This window comes from Mus pahari, chromosome 4, assembly GCF_900095145.1.
Source record: "Mus pahari chromosome 4, PAHARI_EIJ_v1.1, whole genome shotgun sequence".
NCBI classification, from domain to species: domain Eukaryota; kingdom Metazoa; phylum Chordata; class Mammalia; order Rodentia; family Muridae; genus Mus; species Mus pahari.
Genome location: NC_034593.1, coordinates 126,502,825 through 126,519,606, shown reverse-complemented (window position 1 = coordinate 126,519,606; position 16,782 = coordinate 126,502,825). Strand labels below are relative to the sequence as shown.

The 16,782-nt window shown below is 39.5% G+C and overlaps 1 protein-coding gene across 4 annotated transcripts in view; it reads left to right on the top strand.

Annotated features, from left to right (window-relative positions):
- Positions 1-16,782, top strand: part of Rap1gds1 (Rap1 GTPase-GDP dissociation stimulator 1) — a 139,145-nt gene that overhangs the window by 41,499 nt on the left and 80,864 nt on the right. For all 4 annotated transcript variants that reach the window (XM_021195727.2, XM_021195726.2, XM_029537412.1 and 1 more), the window contains exon 3: positions 11,012-11,134. In XM_021195727.2, coding sequence (XP_021051386.1) covers positions 11,012-11,134 — 123 coding nt within the window. The remainder of the gene's footprint in view (positions 1-11,011; positions 11,135-16,782) is intronic.

Below are 16,782 nucleotides of genomic sequence, written 5' to 3'. Positions count from 1 at the left end.
GAGAGAGAGAGAGAGAGAGAGAGAGAGAGAGAGAGAGAGAGAGAGAGATTGAGAGAGAGAGGAATCTGAGTGTATTTTTCTAAATCGAGCATCAAACTTTTATACAGGAGAACAAACAAGAAAAACCAGGCAGGACACATCTGCAGAGTTACAGTGACACAAAACAAAGGATTGCATACAACAAAAGATGGCTAGGACCTGGCAGCTTAAGAAGGAAGCCAGGTGTAAAGCTAGTCAATTGTTAACCCCCATCACCAGGGGTTCCCAGTAAATGCTTGATTATGCTATTCCTTTGGGCCTAGTGAAAAAAAACCTGTCAGGGGATTCCCTAAACCCACCTTTTTGCTATGCAAATGTATATTCCCTGTCCTTAGTAATCACTCTGCAGACTAACCCGTACTAGAAGTAAATTTGAATGTTAATGAATAGGTAACCTTCTCACTGAATCCTACTGAATTCCAAGCTCGTAGGCTTATCTATGATAAAATTCAATCTTTAAAGGCACTTATAATACTGAAAGAGAGCATACACCATATTAAAGTGGGGATAGGGTTGGAGTATACGGGTTATGAGAATGCCAAGGTTCCAGGAGGCTGAGTTTCCTTGAAACTCTGCCTCGTGAGTGGTTCCAGGCCCAGTCAAGCAGACTTCACTGGAGTGGGCATGGCATTTACTGTATTAAAGTAACTTAACTAACCCAGCTTCTTGATAATAATTTTGTCCGGAAGTCTCATCATAGTCTTTATGAAAAGCATCATTTAAAGATGTTTAGTTACATTGATTGTGTGTGTTCACACAAGGGCCACAGCAAGTGTGTGGAGCTGAAAGGAACCTCCTTCCAGCACGTGGGTCCCAGCTGTTGAGTTCAGGGTGTCAGGCTTGGCAGCAAATGCCTTCACCTGAGCCATCTCGAGCTAGCTCCCTCATCACCAACAACCAGGATACTAAAAACCACTTTCCTTGTTGCTTTTGACACAGTGTCTCTTGTTTGTGCACATTGAACAGGGAAGACTAGCCTCAAATCCCTGGTCTGCCTGCTTCCAAGTCTTGGTGCTGTTATACCTGGTTTTAAAAACATTTTTATTGACATTTTTATTTATTCTTTCTTGAAGCTCCTATTCATTTGTCCTATTTCTAGCTCTTGGGTAAATGTATAAATAATATTTTTTTTTCTGGCCAGATTTCTGTGTTGGGGAATCACTACCATATTCCTTATTTTCTCTGTTGTAACACTAGGGTATTGTTTTCCAAAGAAAGGTGACGGCATGTTTTCCTAATCTATCTGTGTCACATTTGCATTCTTACTTGAAAGAAAGTGTTGGAAGGACAAAGGTGATGTCTTCTCCAGAGCATATTGGATTCACAAGGAAAAAGGAGTTGACGTGTGTAGTTACGAAGGCAGCAAATCTTACTTGGCAGAGTGGACCAGAGCTGGAGGGCCAAAGGGGAGCTCACGCTGCAGTCTGGGTTTAAAAGCAACTAACTCAAGTCCCTTTTGCTAGGACAGTGGTCTTTGTCTCTCTTTATGTCTTCAGTTGAAGACATAACATGGGCATACCTACATTGTAGAGAGCAAATGTGTTTTACTCAAAATCCACTGATTTAAATGTTAATGGTATCTAATAACATCATCATGAAAACATTCAAGATAATGTTTTACTGTATAACCTGGACACTGCCATTAAACCAAATTGACAACAATTAACTATGACAAGTAGAAAGTGTATTTCTATTGAAATATGAAAATGAATTATGTGGCACAATAGATAGTTTGGAATAATTGCTAAGGAAGAATGCCATTGGAATGATAATGTTATATGCAAAATCAGTAATTGATTTTACTGAGAATTATCCTGACCTACTTTTGAATACTCACTGTTAAATCCCAAAATGAGGTTCCAAAGGCAGGGTAATTTTTTTAAAGTAGGAACATATGGATTCGGAGTCTAGATTTTAGCACACAATGTTCTTTGAGGTGAATTTATTTTAGATGCTTGTAATTTTCTCTTCCCATAGTTGAGTGTTCCATATCTTTTCATTATACTAAAGGAGCAAACAGAATGTTTCTCTTTGACTCATAATAACTTAGTCATGGAGTGATTATCTTTTCTTTGTGATGTGTGTATGTGGGAAGGACAGTATAAAAGCAAGGCAGTTTTCTACAGTGGTTTCTAAAGGCTTGAAGAATATTTTTGCATATGTTTGCATTTGAAAAATCTGATCTAAGACCTGAGTAGTCTAATGCAAGCTAAAACGTTTAGTCCCCGCATGAGCTAATGACTGGTAATTCTCGGAAACTTTTGTTCTTGACTTCAGAATCCTTAATGAGCTTGATAGCCCATGCAAGGCTCTAGGTACTGGGGTGGGGGGAACTGAATTTCTAAACTGTAAGATAATTTCTTTTGAGTTCAGTGAGAATTACATAATAATGCATCTGTAAAGGTAGCTCGTTTATTTGATTTTTATTGCTCCTTCCCATAACAATTTATACATTAAGTTTATGCCAGTTTATAGTCATTATTTTTGTTCCCTTTTCATTTCTTTAATTGAAAATACTTAAGGGCATGGATACAATCCTTTTTACATACTGCTCATTGGATACCACTATACAGTAGTTGGTAAGATAAGTAATATGATGAATCGGTTCTCACCATATAGCATTTGCTGCCCAGGCTGGCCTCAGATTCTCTTGTCATCCTGCCTCTCAACCTCTCGAGTGCTGAGATTGCTTGTGTGCCACCATGTTCTGCTCTAGACAGTTTGTTTCATTTGTTTTGTTTTAGACAAGGTCTCAGATATTCCAGGCTGGCCTAGAACTTGTTATGTGGCTAAAGATGACCTTGGACTTCCAGTTGTTGTGCCTCTACTTGCAGAGTGATGGGATTATGAGCACTTTGCTACCATACCCAGGTTATGCTGTGCTGGGATCATCATACAGGGTCTCATGCTCATTAGGCAAGCACTCTACCAACTGAGACACATTCCCTCCCGCCCTGTAGTTTAATGTTTTGCTTGCTTGCTTCTGAGATCGGGTATTTACTCTGTAGCTCTGGCTGACCTGTAACAGTGCAGAGACCATGCTGCCTTTGAACTCAAGGGTTGAGATGGAAGAGGGTGAACTGCTTGTGTTACTAATAACATTAGAAAGCTCTATACAAAGAGCTGGATTTGATTCACAATTTTAAGAATTTGAAGACTCATAGTTTTAAGAATCTGTGTCACAGAAGGAATGGCATTTTACCTGTGTCTTGATCGATTATAGGTATTGCGTTCATAAACTTACTCATTTTACTGTGCTTGAATTTTCTTCCTATCTTAGACAATGCCAGCCTTTGCTTTTTCCCATTTTGATACAGTCAGCACTGACCAGCTGCTGGGGAAGAAGTCACCTGGTGCACAATGTTGCTCTTCCAGATCTAGGGTCTCTAGCCTGTGTCTTAGTCATTCTTTGTGTCCCCGAGACAACGTTCCTGCCCTAAACAACTTAAGAGAGGAAGGGTACATTTTGGCTCACAGTTCTAGAGGTTTCAGTGCATAGATTTGGGGTTTTGGTTCTGGACCCATGGTAAGAGTATAAACAGGAAAGCAGCTCACCTCCTGGAAGCCAAGAAGCAGACGCTGGCTGTTGTAGCAGGCTCCTCCCATCTCCTTTATTCTGTCTAGGCCTGCAGCCTGTTAGATGATACCACCCTTCACCGATGTCCTCCAGATACACAGAGGTGTGCTTTCTATTCTCCTAGGTAGGTCTCAGTCCGGTCAAATGGTGAACTGTCCACTTCAGCCTTTTCCATGTTCCCTGTTAAAAGTACCTGTCTTCTTTTCTACTCAGAGTATGTCTTACCAGCCTTAAAACCTCTCCTGTTGGCTGGTCAGATGGCTAAGTGGGTAAAGTAGTTGTATAAACACGAGACCTGAGATTGGAAAACCACATTGTGGCACACTGCTATATTCCCAGCTCTGATGGGTGAAGATAGGTGGACTCAAGAAATAGGGTGGAAGGTGTGACAAGGTAGCTCGGAGGGTCAGGTGTTTACAGCTAAGCTTCATGGCCTGAGTTCATTTCCCAGAACCTACCTGGTAGGAGACAATACACTCCCTCAGAGCTGTTCTCTGATCTCCACATGTGTGCTGTGGCAGTGTATGCACATATATAATAAATGTAAACCTGATTTTAGAAAAGAAGGTCTTGAAGCAATTGAGGAAGACATCCTGATGCCAGCCTTTGGTCTCCATAGGTGCCCTCATGGGCAAGCACACTTACACACACACACACACACACACACACACACACCACACATGTTTGGAAATTTTCTGTGGCGTTTATTAAGCTGTAAAAGCTTCCCTGTGTACCTCATACATAAACCTCCAAAGTGGTAGGAATCACATTAAATGGTTTTAAGCTTACATCTCTTTCCTAGTCAATACATAGCTTTCTGATGATGGCTTGTGCCCTCTTTATCTTACGTTTTCACCATAAGGACCTAGTAAAAATATGTTCTCCCACTCCCATGTCTGACAGCCAGAAAGCAATTGCATTATTGTGCGTTAGCGCTGGGAATAAGCAGGAAGAAGGAATAATGAACTTAAAATGTAGTGCACTTCAGCTAGATGGAAAGGACAGCTCAGACAGCGGGAGGAGCATGCAGAAAATCACAGTGGGGAAAACCTAGTCCAGTCAGAAACTCAGAAGATTCGCATGGTCAGCAAGAAGTGCCTGTGCAGGGTGCCCAAGATGAGGAAGCTGGGAGTTGTCTAAGAGATCAAGTTACAAAAGAACTTTGAAGCCATGCTGTTGAAAAGCAAGTAAAAATACATAAAACTTGTGACAGTTTGAAGGCAGATTGGATGACGGCCACAAAGGAGAGGAAGGTATCTTCTAATGAGGCCCTGGGCATGAGTTTGTGGCGGGTTGTCAAAAGAACCATTGGGCCATTCAAGTCAGGAAATGTGATGGCCTGTACCAACTATTCATGTAGGTTCAAAGCAGTCCAGGTTGGTAGCGGTGATCAGGAGGAGGAGAGAGACTTAAAAGTGATGTAATGTCAGTGGTGGGGATACAGCACACACTCTGTCACTGGATGGTAGAGGTTGAAAGGATAGGAGCTGGTTTTGAGAAAAGACTGTCTCAGGCTTTGTACAAACTACATCTGCTTATGTTGTGTTTGGATATGTATGCACCATGGCACACCTGTGGGGGTCACAGGACAACTTTTAGGGGTTCGTGCTGTTTTGCACCGTGTGGATGGATCTCACGTCGTCAGGCAAGGCAGCAGTCGTGTTTACCCACTGAGCCATCTGGCCGGCCCACACACGTCCCCCCATGTGTTGCTAGTGAGGTGGTCTGAAGTAAGGGTTCCCCTTTTAGTTTAATGGCGGTGTGTTTGTTGCTGTAACAACAGCCTCAACAGCATGTTTACACTATTTATTTGATCTTGTCTCTTCTCAAAATGGTAAGGCTCGATTGTCCTGTTGGATATTTTTTTCAGGTGCCAGCATTTTTTTCAGGCGATTCTCTGGCCATATAAAATTATTTTATTTTGTTGTTTTAAAATACTTAGGTGGCTATTGTACATTCTTCTTCTCTCCTCCCTCCTTTCCTTTGCACCCCAGGCCACTTTTGCTCTGTATGCCATGCATGACTTTATCTATATAAAAATCCAGGAACCACAAACGAGCCAAAACATGGGATTTGTCTTTCTGAGTGTGGCTTAGTTTACATAATGTGACCATCTCCAGTTGCATCCATTTACCTGCAAGTGACATGGGTTGGGTGAAAAACAAACAAACAAACAAAAAAACCATTGTGTACATGTGCCACATTTTCTTAATCCATTCTTTTGGTGTTAGATGCCAAGGTCGGTTCGGTAATGTCGCTGTTGTGAATGGCACCATGGTAAGCATTATTGTGCAAGTATTCTGGGAGAGACTCGATTGCAGTCTCTCCAGTAAACACCCAGGGCTCCCGAGGAGCGAGGCTGACTGATTTACCTGGTTTGAGGTTTTCTGAGAACCATGCATGCTGCCCTTCTTATTAGCATCCCCACCAGTGGTGTGTGAAGTGTTCCTCTTTGTCTGCGTCCATTTCAGCATTGGTTGATGTTCTCTAACTGATGTATGTCCTTCTTCCTGGGCTGATGGAATCTCACTGTACTTTTGATTTGTATTTCTCTTACAGCTAGTTAGATTGGACATTTTAAAAATACATTTACTGCCCATTGTTTTTGTTTTTCTCTTTTGTGTATGATGTGCATATATATGTATGCATGTTTGTTTGCATGTGTGGGTGCACATGCGTGTTTGGGGGTGTGTGCACATGCATGCACGTGGAAGCTGGAGTCGGACATTGGGTGTCTCGCTTATTGAATACTTACCACTGTATACTACGGCAGGTCTCATCAATCCAGGAGATCACCAGCTCTAGCTCCCATCCCTGCCCAGCCTGAATGGGGATCTGGAGACCCCAACTCCAGGCCCAGTGGTTGGCAGCAAGTGGTTTCCCACCGAGCCCTCTCCCCTACCCTTGAACTATTGTTTGTTCCAGTCTATGGGTTGACTTAATTGTTCCAGTTTTAGGTTAGTTTTGTGAGTTCTTTGAATAGTTTAGATACTAACCGGATGTCTTATGTGTAGCTAGCAAAGGTTTTCTCTTGTGCCTTAGGCTGTTAATTTCAGTGGATCTTCTTTTCTCTACAAAAGCTTTTTAATTTCATGATGTCATATCATTGACTGTTGGCATTATTCTCTGAGAGACCAGAGGCCGGTTGAAAATACTCTTGCGTAGGCCAGTATGTTGAAATGTCTTCCCACCTTTTTACTCTAGTGGCTTTAGGTTTCACATTAAAGTTTGTAATGCAGTTGGAGTTGGTTAACTTGGAGAATGATATTCGTTCTTCTCTATGTGAATATCCAGCTTTCCTAATTCCTAATTGTTGGTTTATTGAGAAAAATTACCTTAACCCACATATTCACAGTTCATAGTTCAGAAACATGGGTCAACGTCAAACTTCTGTGGACCTCAATCCCAAGAAATTCTTCAGATTTTGGAAGTACGCTACTTTCACAGTCTTTCTCGTGTCTTCAGAATCTTTCAGGGAATCAGATTCTGCGTATCCTTCATTCTTGGCTTGACATGTCAGCCTTATAAGAAGCTGTAACTGCCAGAGCCTCGGTGAATGCATCACTGTGAAACCACAGTGACGTTTGAGGTTCATCCAACACACTGGAAGGCATAGCTGTAAAGTCCCTTTCCCTGAGACATGTAGGCTGAGGGACCAGAGTCAAGCACATCCCTTAAGGGCCCAGGCTCCAGGGTGTCCAAGACTGCACACCTTAATGACCCAACATGGATAGGGTTGGAGGCACCAATGGATGTAACAGGTCAAGGACCCTTTTCCCAGCTCTACTGTCAAACTGGGCCAGCCACCAGTGTCTGCACCCTTCTACACCACACTGCCACCATGCCTCACCAAGCCAATCCCAACCATGCTTGCCTCTGTCCCTCCTAATTCACACCATGACTGAGGAGCCAGCCACCACCCCTTACCCAGCATTCTTGTGTACTACATCTGGAGGTGATCGGAACATTTATATCTTTTTTAACTTTTCCAAAAATTATAGTAATATCGGTGTTCAGTGATTTACCTTTTAAAAAGTTTTCTACGAGTCTCTTTATTTCCTTATTTCCCCTGGAAACTGGAGTAAATATCATCTCACCATTGGCTCATAATAATAGTGTGCAATACTACTTCCTTCTATGTATTTCTTGAATTACTCAAGTTTAGATCCCTTGTTAAGATGTTACTTACTTGAGACGCAGAATATAATCTTGTTAGGCTCACTATAAATATTGCTAAATTAAGGACTTTAAAGAGTTCTGCAGATGGCGATTTCTGTAGCTTTATTTACTTCCTATTTCCCTCCAGGGTATCTAACAGAATGCAGATGGATCTTTATCTGAAAATGCTCCTTTGTTGTTATATCCAAAAACTGTAAAACCGAATGAGGAAATGCACTCTTCCTGTCGGGACCACTTCTTCAGTAATTGCTTTCACCGTGGAGATAAACAGTCTAGTTACGAACTCCGCTTCCCTACAGTTATTAATGAAGTGTCTCGAGGTGTTTACTTCTGTGTACATGCCCTTCATTAGTTAACCACACAACTTTGAATGTTTAGCAGTTGCCTTATGACCTAGTGATAACTTCAAAGAGGCAAAGGTAGCGCACAACCCCTGCTTTTTCTAGTGATGGTTTTCAAGTGCAGCTTCTACCTTGGCTTATGCTGCCCATGGAATGGAAATAATGATAAGACTATCAAAATCATCTGCTGTAATTTTATAGAATGAATCTCACAGATGAATCATTCAGTAGAGCCTGTTTCTAGTGGTGGTGTTATGTAAGTGGGGTTTGTTCTGTTCTTTATGCTTTTCAATAGTCTGTGTATTCACCCTATGTAGTACTTGTTTAAATAAGGAGGTTCTTATACAAGTGTATAATGTACTTTGAATGTTCACTTTCTTATGATTATGCATATACCTTTCTTTCTTGCATCTCTGCCCTTTTATTTAAGACCCATTGGGAAAGGTTCTCTGAAGGGACTGCCATTTTAACTATTCCTTAATGCACTTTCAAAACCATTTTCAAGGGTACTCACAGATACCTGAGAACATATATAGTGTGCATTTTGAGGAGGGAGAAATATCGAGGTTCACTGAAACTGTGTTTTTTGGGTGTGGTGGCACACAGCTTATATCCCAGCACTTTGGAGGAAGAGACAAGTAGATCTTTGTAAGTTCAAAGCCATCCTGGTCTACATAATGAATTACAAGACAGCCAGGACTGTATAGAGAGAGCCTGTCTGAAACGACAACTACTTCATGTTTATCAGACACCGGCATTTTTGTGACATAGCATAATTTGTTTGTTATATTTTTATGGCAAAAGAAAATTATAACTCTGGAGTATTTTAATTCTAAACCTGTGTAAAAATCCATGTATGTGGGTGTGGGAGGTTGTCACAGTGAAGACTTGCCGTGTTTTGTTGTGTCTTACTCCTGCTCCTGACATTCAGATGTGATACTCAATAGTCTTCAACTTACATTTAAAATGAACCGTGCTAGGATAATGTGCAGTTACTGCTTGCCTTCATGGGCACGTGCCTGGCCTCACATCCAGGCTGGATGCTGTCCTATGCCCAGTTCCTGCTGTCAGCCCATCATGAACAGATGGTGAGGTAGACCCCTGGGGCAGTGTAGAACTATTGTTTTCAACTGTAGGTCCTCTGCAGCAGTGGACAGAAAACAAAGCATTTGTCATGGTAAAATGACTTCACCACTTCCTAGCTTGTTGCAAGGGTGTTTGTGTGTGTATGCGTGTGTGTCTGTCTGTCTGTGTACACATATATTTTAGGTGTCAAATTTCCTGGTGGTACGTTAAAATTTTTTGTCAAAGATAAAAAATGAAAGTATATACTGGAAGAGATTATGATCCTTTTAACTCAGAATCCTGGGTAGATAAAGAGCACATGAAATAGCAGTTTCTAATTTTTTTGACCTATGATTAAAAATACATTTTATGGGAACTAGAGGTGTAGCTCAGTAATAGAGTCTTTGCATATGAAAAAAATATGGGCTTGGTTCCTGGTATAGCAAAAGCAAAACCGTGGTGTGTGTGTGTGTACAATCATGTTTATACATACATAATTTAACCCAACACAAAGAATAAATTTTACCTTTATGTGTACATTTGTTATTGTAGGTAATGATTCGTATTTTTCTCTCAACAACTTACTATTAGATTGGAACCTACAGTGTGAAAAACACTAATTAGTGTCTGGCAACTGGCTCAGTGGGTAAAGGTTCTTTGCACCAAGCCTAATAGCCCAGGCTTAATCCCTGGGCTCATGGAGGAAAGAGAACTGACTCCTCAATTCCCCTTTGACCTCCACAAACGTACTCTAATAATGCAAGAGCATGTCTGCGCACTTGCGCACACATAGAAATAAATACATATAAAAGTGTCTTGAAGACAAACAACCTCTTAACATTCAGCATTAACTATAAAGAAATACATGTTTGTGTATGCTTTTGAATTACTTGAATGAGAATGATTTATCTACTTCATTATGCACGCTGCCTGTCTTGTAAGAAATTCACAGTATTCTCTGTTATTTGTGTGTTCAAAGATCTACATGTCAGTGTGTTATACAGTCAAGCTTTAATTGAATATTTTAATGAGCCCTTTAATTTTCTCATTAAACATATTTCTCCTCATTGACTATAATCAAATAGTAATTTTTTGGCTTTTCCTTATTTGTCATCATCTAGATAACCTGTTGCCTTTTGATTTAACAGGTTATTCCTTCAATAGTAGATAACTGAAGAAGCTTGTGTGTATTTAAGGCTCTGTAGGAGAAGCAGCTAGGAGCTCTTGAATTCCTGTATCACCAAGCAGAGTTTTGAATATCATGGAGTTTATTTCCTATATCTTTATATTAATAGCAATTCTAACGAGTTATATTAAAATGTGGCCATTATATGGAAGTATGTAACCTTAGCTATCACTCATTACATAAAATTTTTATGAGGTAGGAGTTTTACTCATTATAATTGATACTTTCAAGGTACTATGCCATTATAGGGAACCGTAAAAATATATATAAAATTATACTGTTACAGCTCTAAGAATTCACAAAGGATGTAGGAAAAAACTTCCTGTCCTGAATTGATACCATTGAAACTAAGACTAAAAGTAAGTGGTTGTCCTGTGGTTGATGGATTAAGAAAACTCTCTTTGCAGTATGACTGGAGATAAACAAACAGTGCTGTAGTGAATTGTGCAGATTAAATCTGGAGGTAAAGGCAGCTTATACAGCAAAAGGTAGTTTTGATGAAAGGCCCAATATATGAGTGAGCTTTCATTGTAGATAGGGGAACTTCTTGAATCATTTACTTTCATTTGAATAGTTCATATTTGCATTACAGAACTTCATGGAAGCCATTTTTCTTTCTTTCAGATGCAGAAACAAGTGAAAAAATACAAGGAAGTGGAATTCTTCAGTTGTTTGCAAATCTGTTGACGCCTCAGGCCTCCTGCGCAGCCAGAGTAGCCAACATCATAGCAGAAGTAGCCAAAAATGGTGAGGTTTCTGCTCGGAGCAGCTTCAGTTTTACACCTTACTTGTCAGTGGGTTCCATTCATTTATGTTTTCATTTCCCAGATTAGACGTTTTCTACTTTTTCGTTGACTTTGTTACTGTTTTAGGCAACTTCAGTTAACAGTTATTTTCTTCATATATTCCCACGTATTCAGAGTAGAACTAGGGGAAATTACTATTCCTCTCTGCTGTTCTTTTGTCATTTTTAGTTTAGGTCTAAGATTATTATTATTTTTTTTTTTTTTAGCTCCTCATCCATTCTTCCTTTTATCACAGGAGAGCTTGTGTTTTCTGTGTGTTGGTTTGTGTTGTGTTGTGTTGTGATGCGTGGAGAGAACCTTGCTAGTTTTCCCTACTTCACTGTTCTCCGTTTTGAGTTGACGTTGATAGCAACAGTACAGTTGGTATATATGTTCCCTTTTCACTCTTGCTTTCATAGAAAACAACTGTGCCGTAAATCTCTTACGGAAATTTAATCTCAACACTTTGGAAAAGTAATGATTTCATAAATTATATAATACTAAATTCATCCCATTGTATTATTTTTATCCACTGACAGATTCCTTGGAAAAATTGAGCAAAAGTATTTTTACATGATTTTTATTTGATTAGTGTCTTAGTTAGGGCTTTACTGCTGTGAACAGACACCATGACCAAGGCAACTTTTATAAGGGCAACATTTAATTGGGACTGGCTTATAGGTTCAGAGGTTCAGTCCAGTATCTTCAAGGCGGGAGCATGGCAGCATTCAGGCAGGCATGGTACAAGAGGAGCTGAGAGTTCTACTTCTTTATCTGCAGGCCTCTAAGAGAAGACTGGCTTCCAGGCTGCTAAGAGTAGGGTCTTAAAGCCCACACCCACAGTGACACACCTACTCCAGCCTCCAAATAGTGCCACTCCGTGGGCTGAGCATCTACAAACCATTACAATCAGTTTTAGGAAACACTGAGTAAGTGAAGCAACCTTTAAGCATAAGGAGAAAACAGTAATTATAATAACACTTAGTATGTCTTACTTTGACAGAATTTGGTATTATGCCTTTTATTCTAATGTTTCATAGATCAGTAGTTCTCACAGAGCAGCTTAAACATTTCTGATTTCATTTGAGTAATTACCATGCTAATTGGCTTTGCAAAGAACTGTTGTTTGGGCTAGTAAAGTAGTACATTTATATAAATTACCAAAAGTGAAGTTGGCACAAAACATTTTCCTTATTTGAAGCTCATCAAAATGCCTTTCAAGTATCAGCGTCTGCATTGGTAAATCATATTTGATTTGATTGTTCACTGAAAACTGGCTCTATGATTTATTTGCCATTATCTAAGATAGTGACCTGGGTTCAGAGTGGAGCTTCCCAATTACTTGTTATCTTAAACTAACCTCTTCTAATACAAAGCAGCTTGGCTTTTAAGATGAGTAGTTTATTTTTAACCTCATCAGAGTCACGGTATAGATTTTGGAGAATCAGAAGGCAAGATGTGTTTTTACCGAGTCCCCTTTTTTTATTATAGCATACATTTAGTTACTCATAACCCTGGTAGCAGAGGTTTTTGTCTAGAAGTACTGTGGAGGGTGTTAGCTGTGACTTAAAGACATAAGAGAACACTTAGCACTAGCGCTTCGCATCAGGCAGATAAAGCATATATTACTTTACTAGTGAAAGTAAATGGATATATTTGGATTTTTATTGCTTAATTAACATCATTGATTTTTAAAAAATGAATGGCTGAGAAGATAGAGCAGACCCTTACTCAGACGTTTTTCTTTTTAATGTAGAAACGCTGCAGGGTAGAGCAGCATAGTCACTGGGCTTATTTCTTATTAGAAACTTGACAATAAGAAAAGATTATCAATAGAGGTGATTTTTCTTTGCTTATGTAGATTGTGTAACTACAAGGAGGAAATACTAGCATATAGCTCATATGTCCAGATCCAACATAGAATGTGCTTAAACTTTACTCACATATAAAAGAATATGAATATTGACATACCTGCTATGTTCAAAAGTTCAGTGACACATTTAAGCTTGATATGAGAGTATAGTTATAGTGATAGACATTTAGGCCTTTCAGGTAAACTGTCCTTGTATGTGATAGGCTTAAAGCTGGTTTGAGGCAATAGAGAAATGAGCAAGATAGATATCTATGAGTGAGTCTTTTTTTTTTTTTTTTTTTTTTGGACACATACTGCAAAGTGAGGCTGACTTCAGGTTCCTAGAACTCCTATGGAACGCTGGGCTAATGTGTTGGTTGCCTACAGTCCCAGCACTCCAGAGGCAGAGATGGGATTACCAAAGCCTGCTGACTAGCCAGAGTAGCCACAGTCAGTGAAGTCCAGGTTCTACAAGAGACCCAGTGTCCGCCACTATTATGTGCTTACATTGTGTTGTGTGTTATACATTGTTCTAAACTCTTGTTCAGGTTTGTTTTAATAAGTCCTCTAGGTGGTTCTGGTAAGTGTAAGGTTAAGAACTAAATCTTGGTCCAAAGCAATAAGAATTCAGCAGAATGAGTCAACATTATGCTTTTTCTTCCTGTGTCAATCAAGCTTTCTACCAGAGTGCCCAGAACATTAATAATCTAAGGGTTTCAGGGAAGGCCCACCTGAAACATAGAGACTTTTAATTGAGGGTTGTAATTTAATGTATTTTAATTCTGTCCTTCATCCCATATGAGGTAGGTGTTTATTTTAATGTGAAATATGTTTTTCCTAGTAGCAGCATCTTGAAACACCAGTGAGAAAATGTACGAAGTTGTTTAGTAGCTAAAACTTACCTTGACACATAAAAGTGTTAGAACCTGAGCCCATGACTGTGGAAGAACAGCCGTCAGTATCGTCTTTCGAGATGAAAACAAGAAAGAAAGCATTTACCAAAAGCAGAAGCGTGTCGTCTCACCTTAAAGTCATTCACTTTTATTCATGCCTTACATCAGAAGAAAACTGTATAAAGCTAGGAGCTGACAGAGGCATGTTAGTGTAGCACCATTTAGAACCTGCACATTAACTCATCCACTAGCTCTCCGTGTACTTGGCTTGCAGTTTGGATTAGTGCTCGGTTCTTTGAAGTAGATGAAAGTGAGGAAGGTACACGTAAGTCTTGTTTTCAAGTATTTGATGAGTGTATATGTAAATTTATGAATCTGTATCTTTACAAAGAAAAACATCTTTTGGTTTTCATCGCAGCCTATAGTTCATGGTGACACTGAAATATGTAGTTGAAGTAAGTCTGACAAAGAAAAAATTAAAAATATAAGAAATTATGAGTAGTTTACTAAATTGAAGATTCAAAGAATCCACTTTGTTTTTAGATTTTAACATTGAAATAGAAAAATGCCTCTGAGTCCAAGTCCACACATAATGCAATAAATAAATTAATTCATGAATTATGTTTGTAGACATGCATACTATGTACAGATGTGTAGTGGCATCTGCTTTCTGTGCCTCCCACCAGCTTGTGCTCAGTGATACCACTCTTTTTATATTCTTATTATACTGTAAGTAACTCCTAACCTCCATTTTTCTGGAGTTCAAGTAGACAAGACAGTCTGACCTCTCTTTTAAAAAAAAAAAAATGGATGTTTTCTTTATTTACATTTCAAATATCCCCTTTCCCTGTTTCCCTCCCTCCCAGAAACCCCCTATCACATCCTCCCTCCCCCTACTTCCGTGAGGATGATCCTCCACCCACCCACCCACTCCTACCTCCATGCCCTCAATTCCCCTACTCTGGGGCATCTTTCCATCACTAGTGCTTTGCTCAGCAGATCTGTCAACGTAAGATCTTTAATGGTGCTGTGTAGGCTGGACGTGTGTTAGAATCTAGCCCGGCATGGCCGGGAACAGGTTCCTGTGGTGTTGACCTAGCCATGTGTATGCTAGGAACACTTTTGAACTTAGATGTCCATCATAGCCATTCTGAAGCTTCTCCAGTGTAATATACACAGTGTTGCAAACATTCTTGGTAAGTTCTGGAGTTGTATATTTGCACACATGTGAGTGCACATGCATGTATAAACACACACACACACACACACACACACACACACGGAGAGAGGGAAATAAGGAGGGGCAGTTGCTTATTTTACATTAGCTAAGGAGTGCTACTCATCTTCACTGAGAAAGGATTTTAGTTATTTTCTCTTAACAATGGCAAGTTGCCTTAATATTAACTGAATATTGGCATCTTCAGCAGCTTTGTTCTCGATCTGTGGTTCCTAATAAAAATGATCAAAATATTTCATCATTTTTCTGCAGTTACTTATCTTTTTTTTTAAAAAAAAAGATTTATTTATTTATTTATTTACTTATTTATTTATTATATGTAAGTACACTGTAGCTGTCTTCAGACACCCCAGAAGAGGACATCAGATTTCATTAAGGATGGTTGTGAGCCACCATATGGTTGCAGGGCCTCTGGAAGAGCAGTCAGTGCTTGTAACTGCTGAGCCATCTCTCCAGCCCAGTTATTTATCTTCTATTGTTTTACAAATACCTATTGACTGTAGAGTTCAAGTTTTGAGAGATTTGTATCAGATCATCAATTAGAATATGAGAGCAAAGAAAAAATCATATTTCTTTGATGTTTGCATTCTTTGAAGACATTTAACAAAGTAGTGATGTAACAGCAGGTACCGTTTTTGAAATAGAAATCCAAATTATACCATTTCTAATTTAAATAGTAGTCAATGAAGTCATCTCAGCTATTGTAAGCCAGGTGAAGAAAGAAATGAATCAGTTATTTAGCTTAACAGTTGAAGTGTATAGATATCTGTGAAATAAGCATTAATGTGAAAGGAAGACGGTGGTGTCTCCTTTGTTCATGAACATGTATAACGTAATTCCTTTCCTGCACCATATCATAGGGTATTCTGCATTATTAAAACTGTCCATGATAAACTTTGAGGTTCAGTAGAAAGTAATTTTAATCATGGGAGTTTAAATTGTAGTAAGGTTTTAGTAATATAAAGATAAGAGCTACTGTAGGAATGAAGTTCTTAAGGCCGAGCGGCTGCCTCTGTCACTCACAGATGCCTCTGCCACTCACAGCTGTCTGCAGGGAAACATTGTGTGGGAGTTACTGCTCACCTAATATCCGATATTTTGCACTTTGACAATTTTTAAATGAAGGAAAAAGGAGAATGATTGCTTATGAGGATAGACACTGGCTACTTGGAACAAAAACAGTCTAAGGCCTGAACCCTCTTGAAAGTGGGAGTAAAAAGTTAGTGTTCTTTAGTAAGATAAATTCTACCCTGAGGAGTTAGCTATATATTCACTAGACCATGCTGATGGCAGCTGTGAAGTCCCCAAGGGTAACAGCGGCTTTTGGAGAGGTTTAATCAACTACCTTTCCTTATTTGGGATTTTGGGTGTGAGGACCTAAAAAGAATGAAGTTTCTTTCTAATCCTTTCTGTGATGGTATCACTGAGTCAGTAAACAGAGTGTCAACCCAGGATAAGGGAAAACGGGTTTAAATGACAAGAGGCATAGTATTTAGATAGACCTGTAAACATGCGTGCTCATAGCAGGAACAGACAGAGTGACCCTGGGTAGACCTGTAAATGCGTGCTCATAGCAAGAGCAGACAGAGTGACCCTGGGTAGACCTGTAAACATGCGTGCTCATAGCA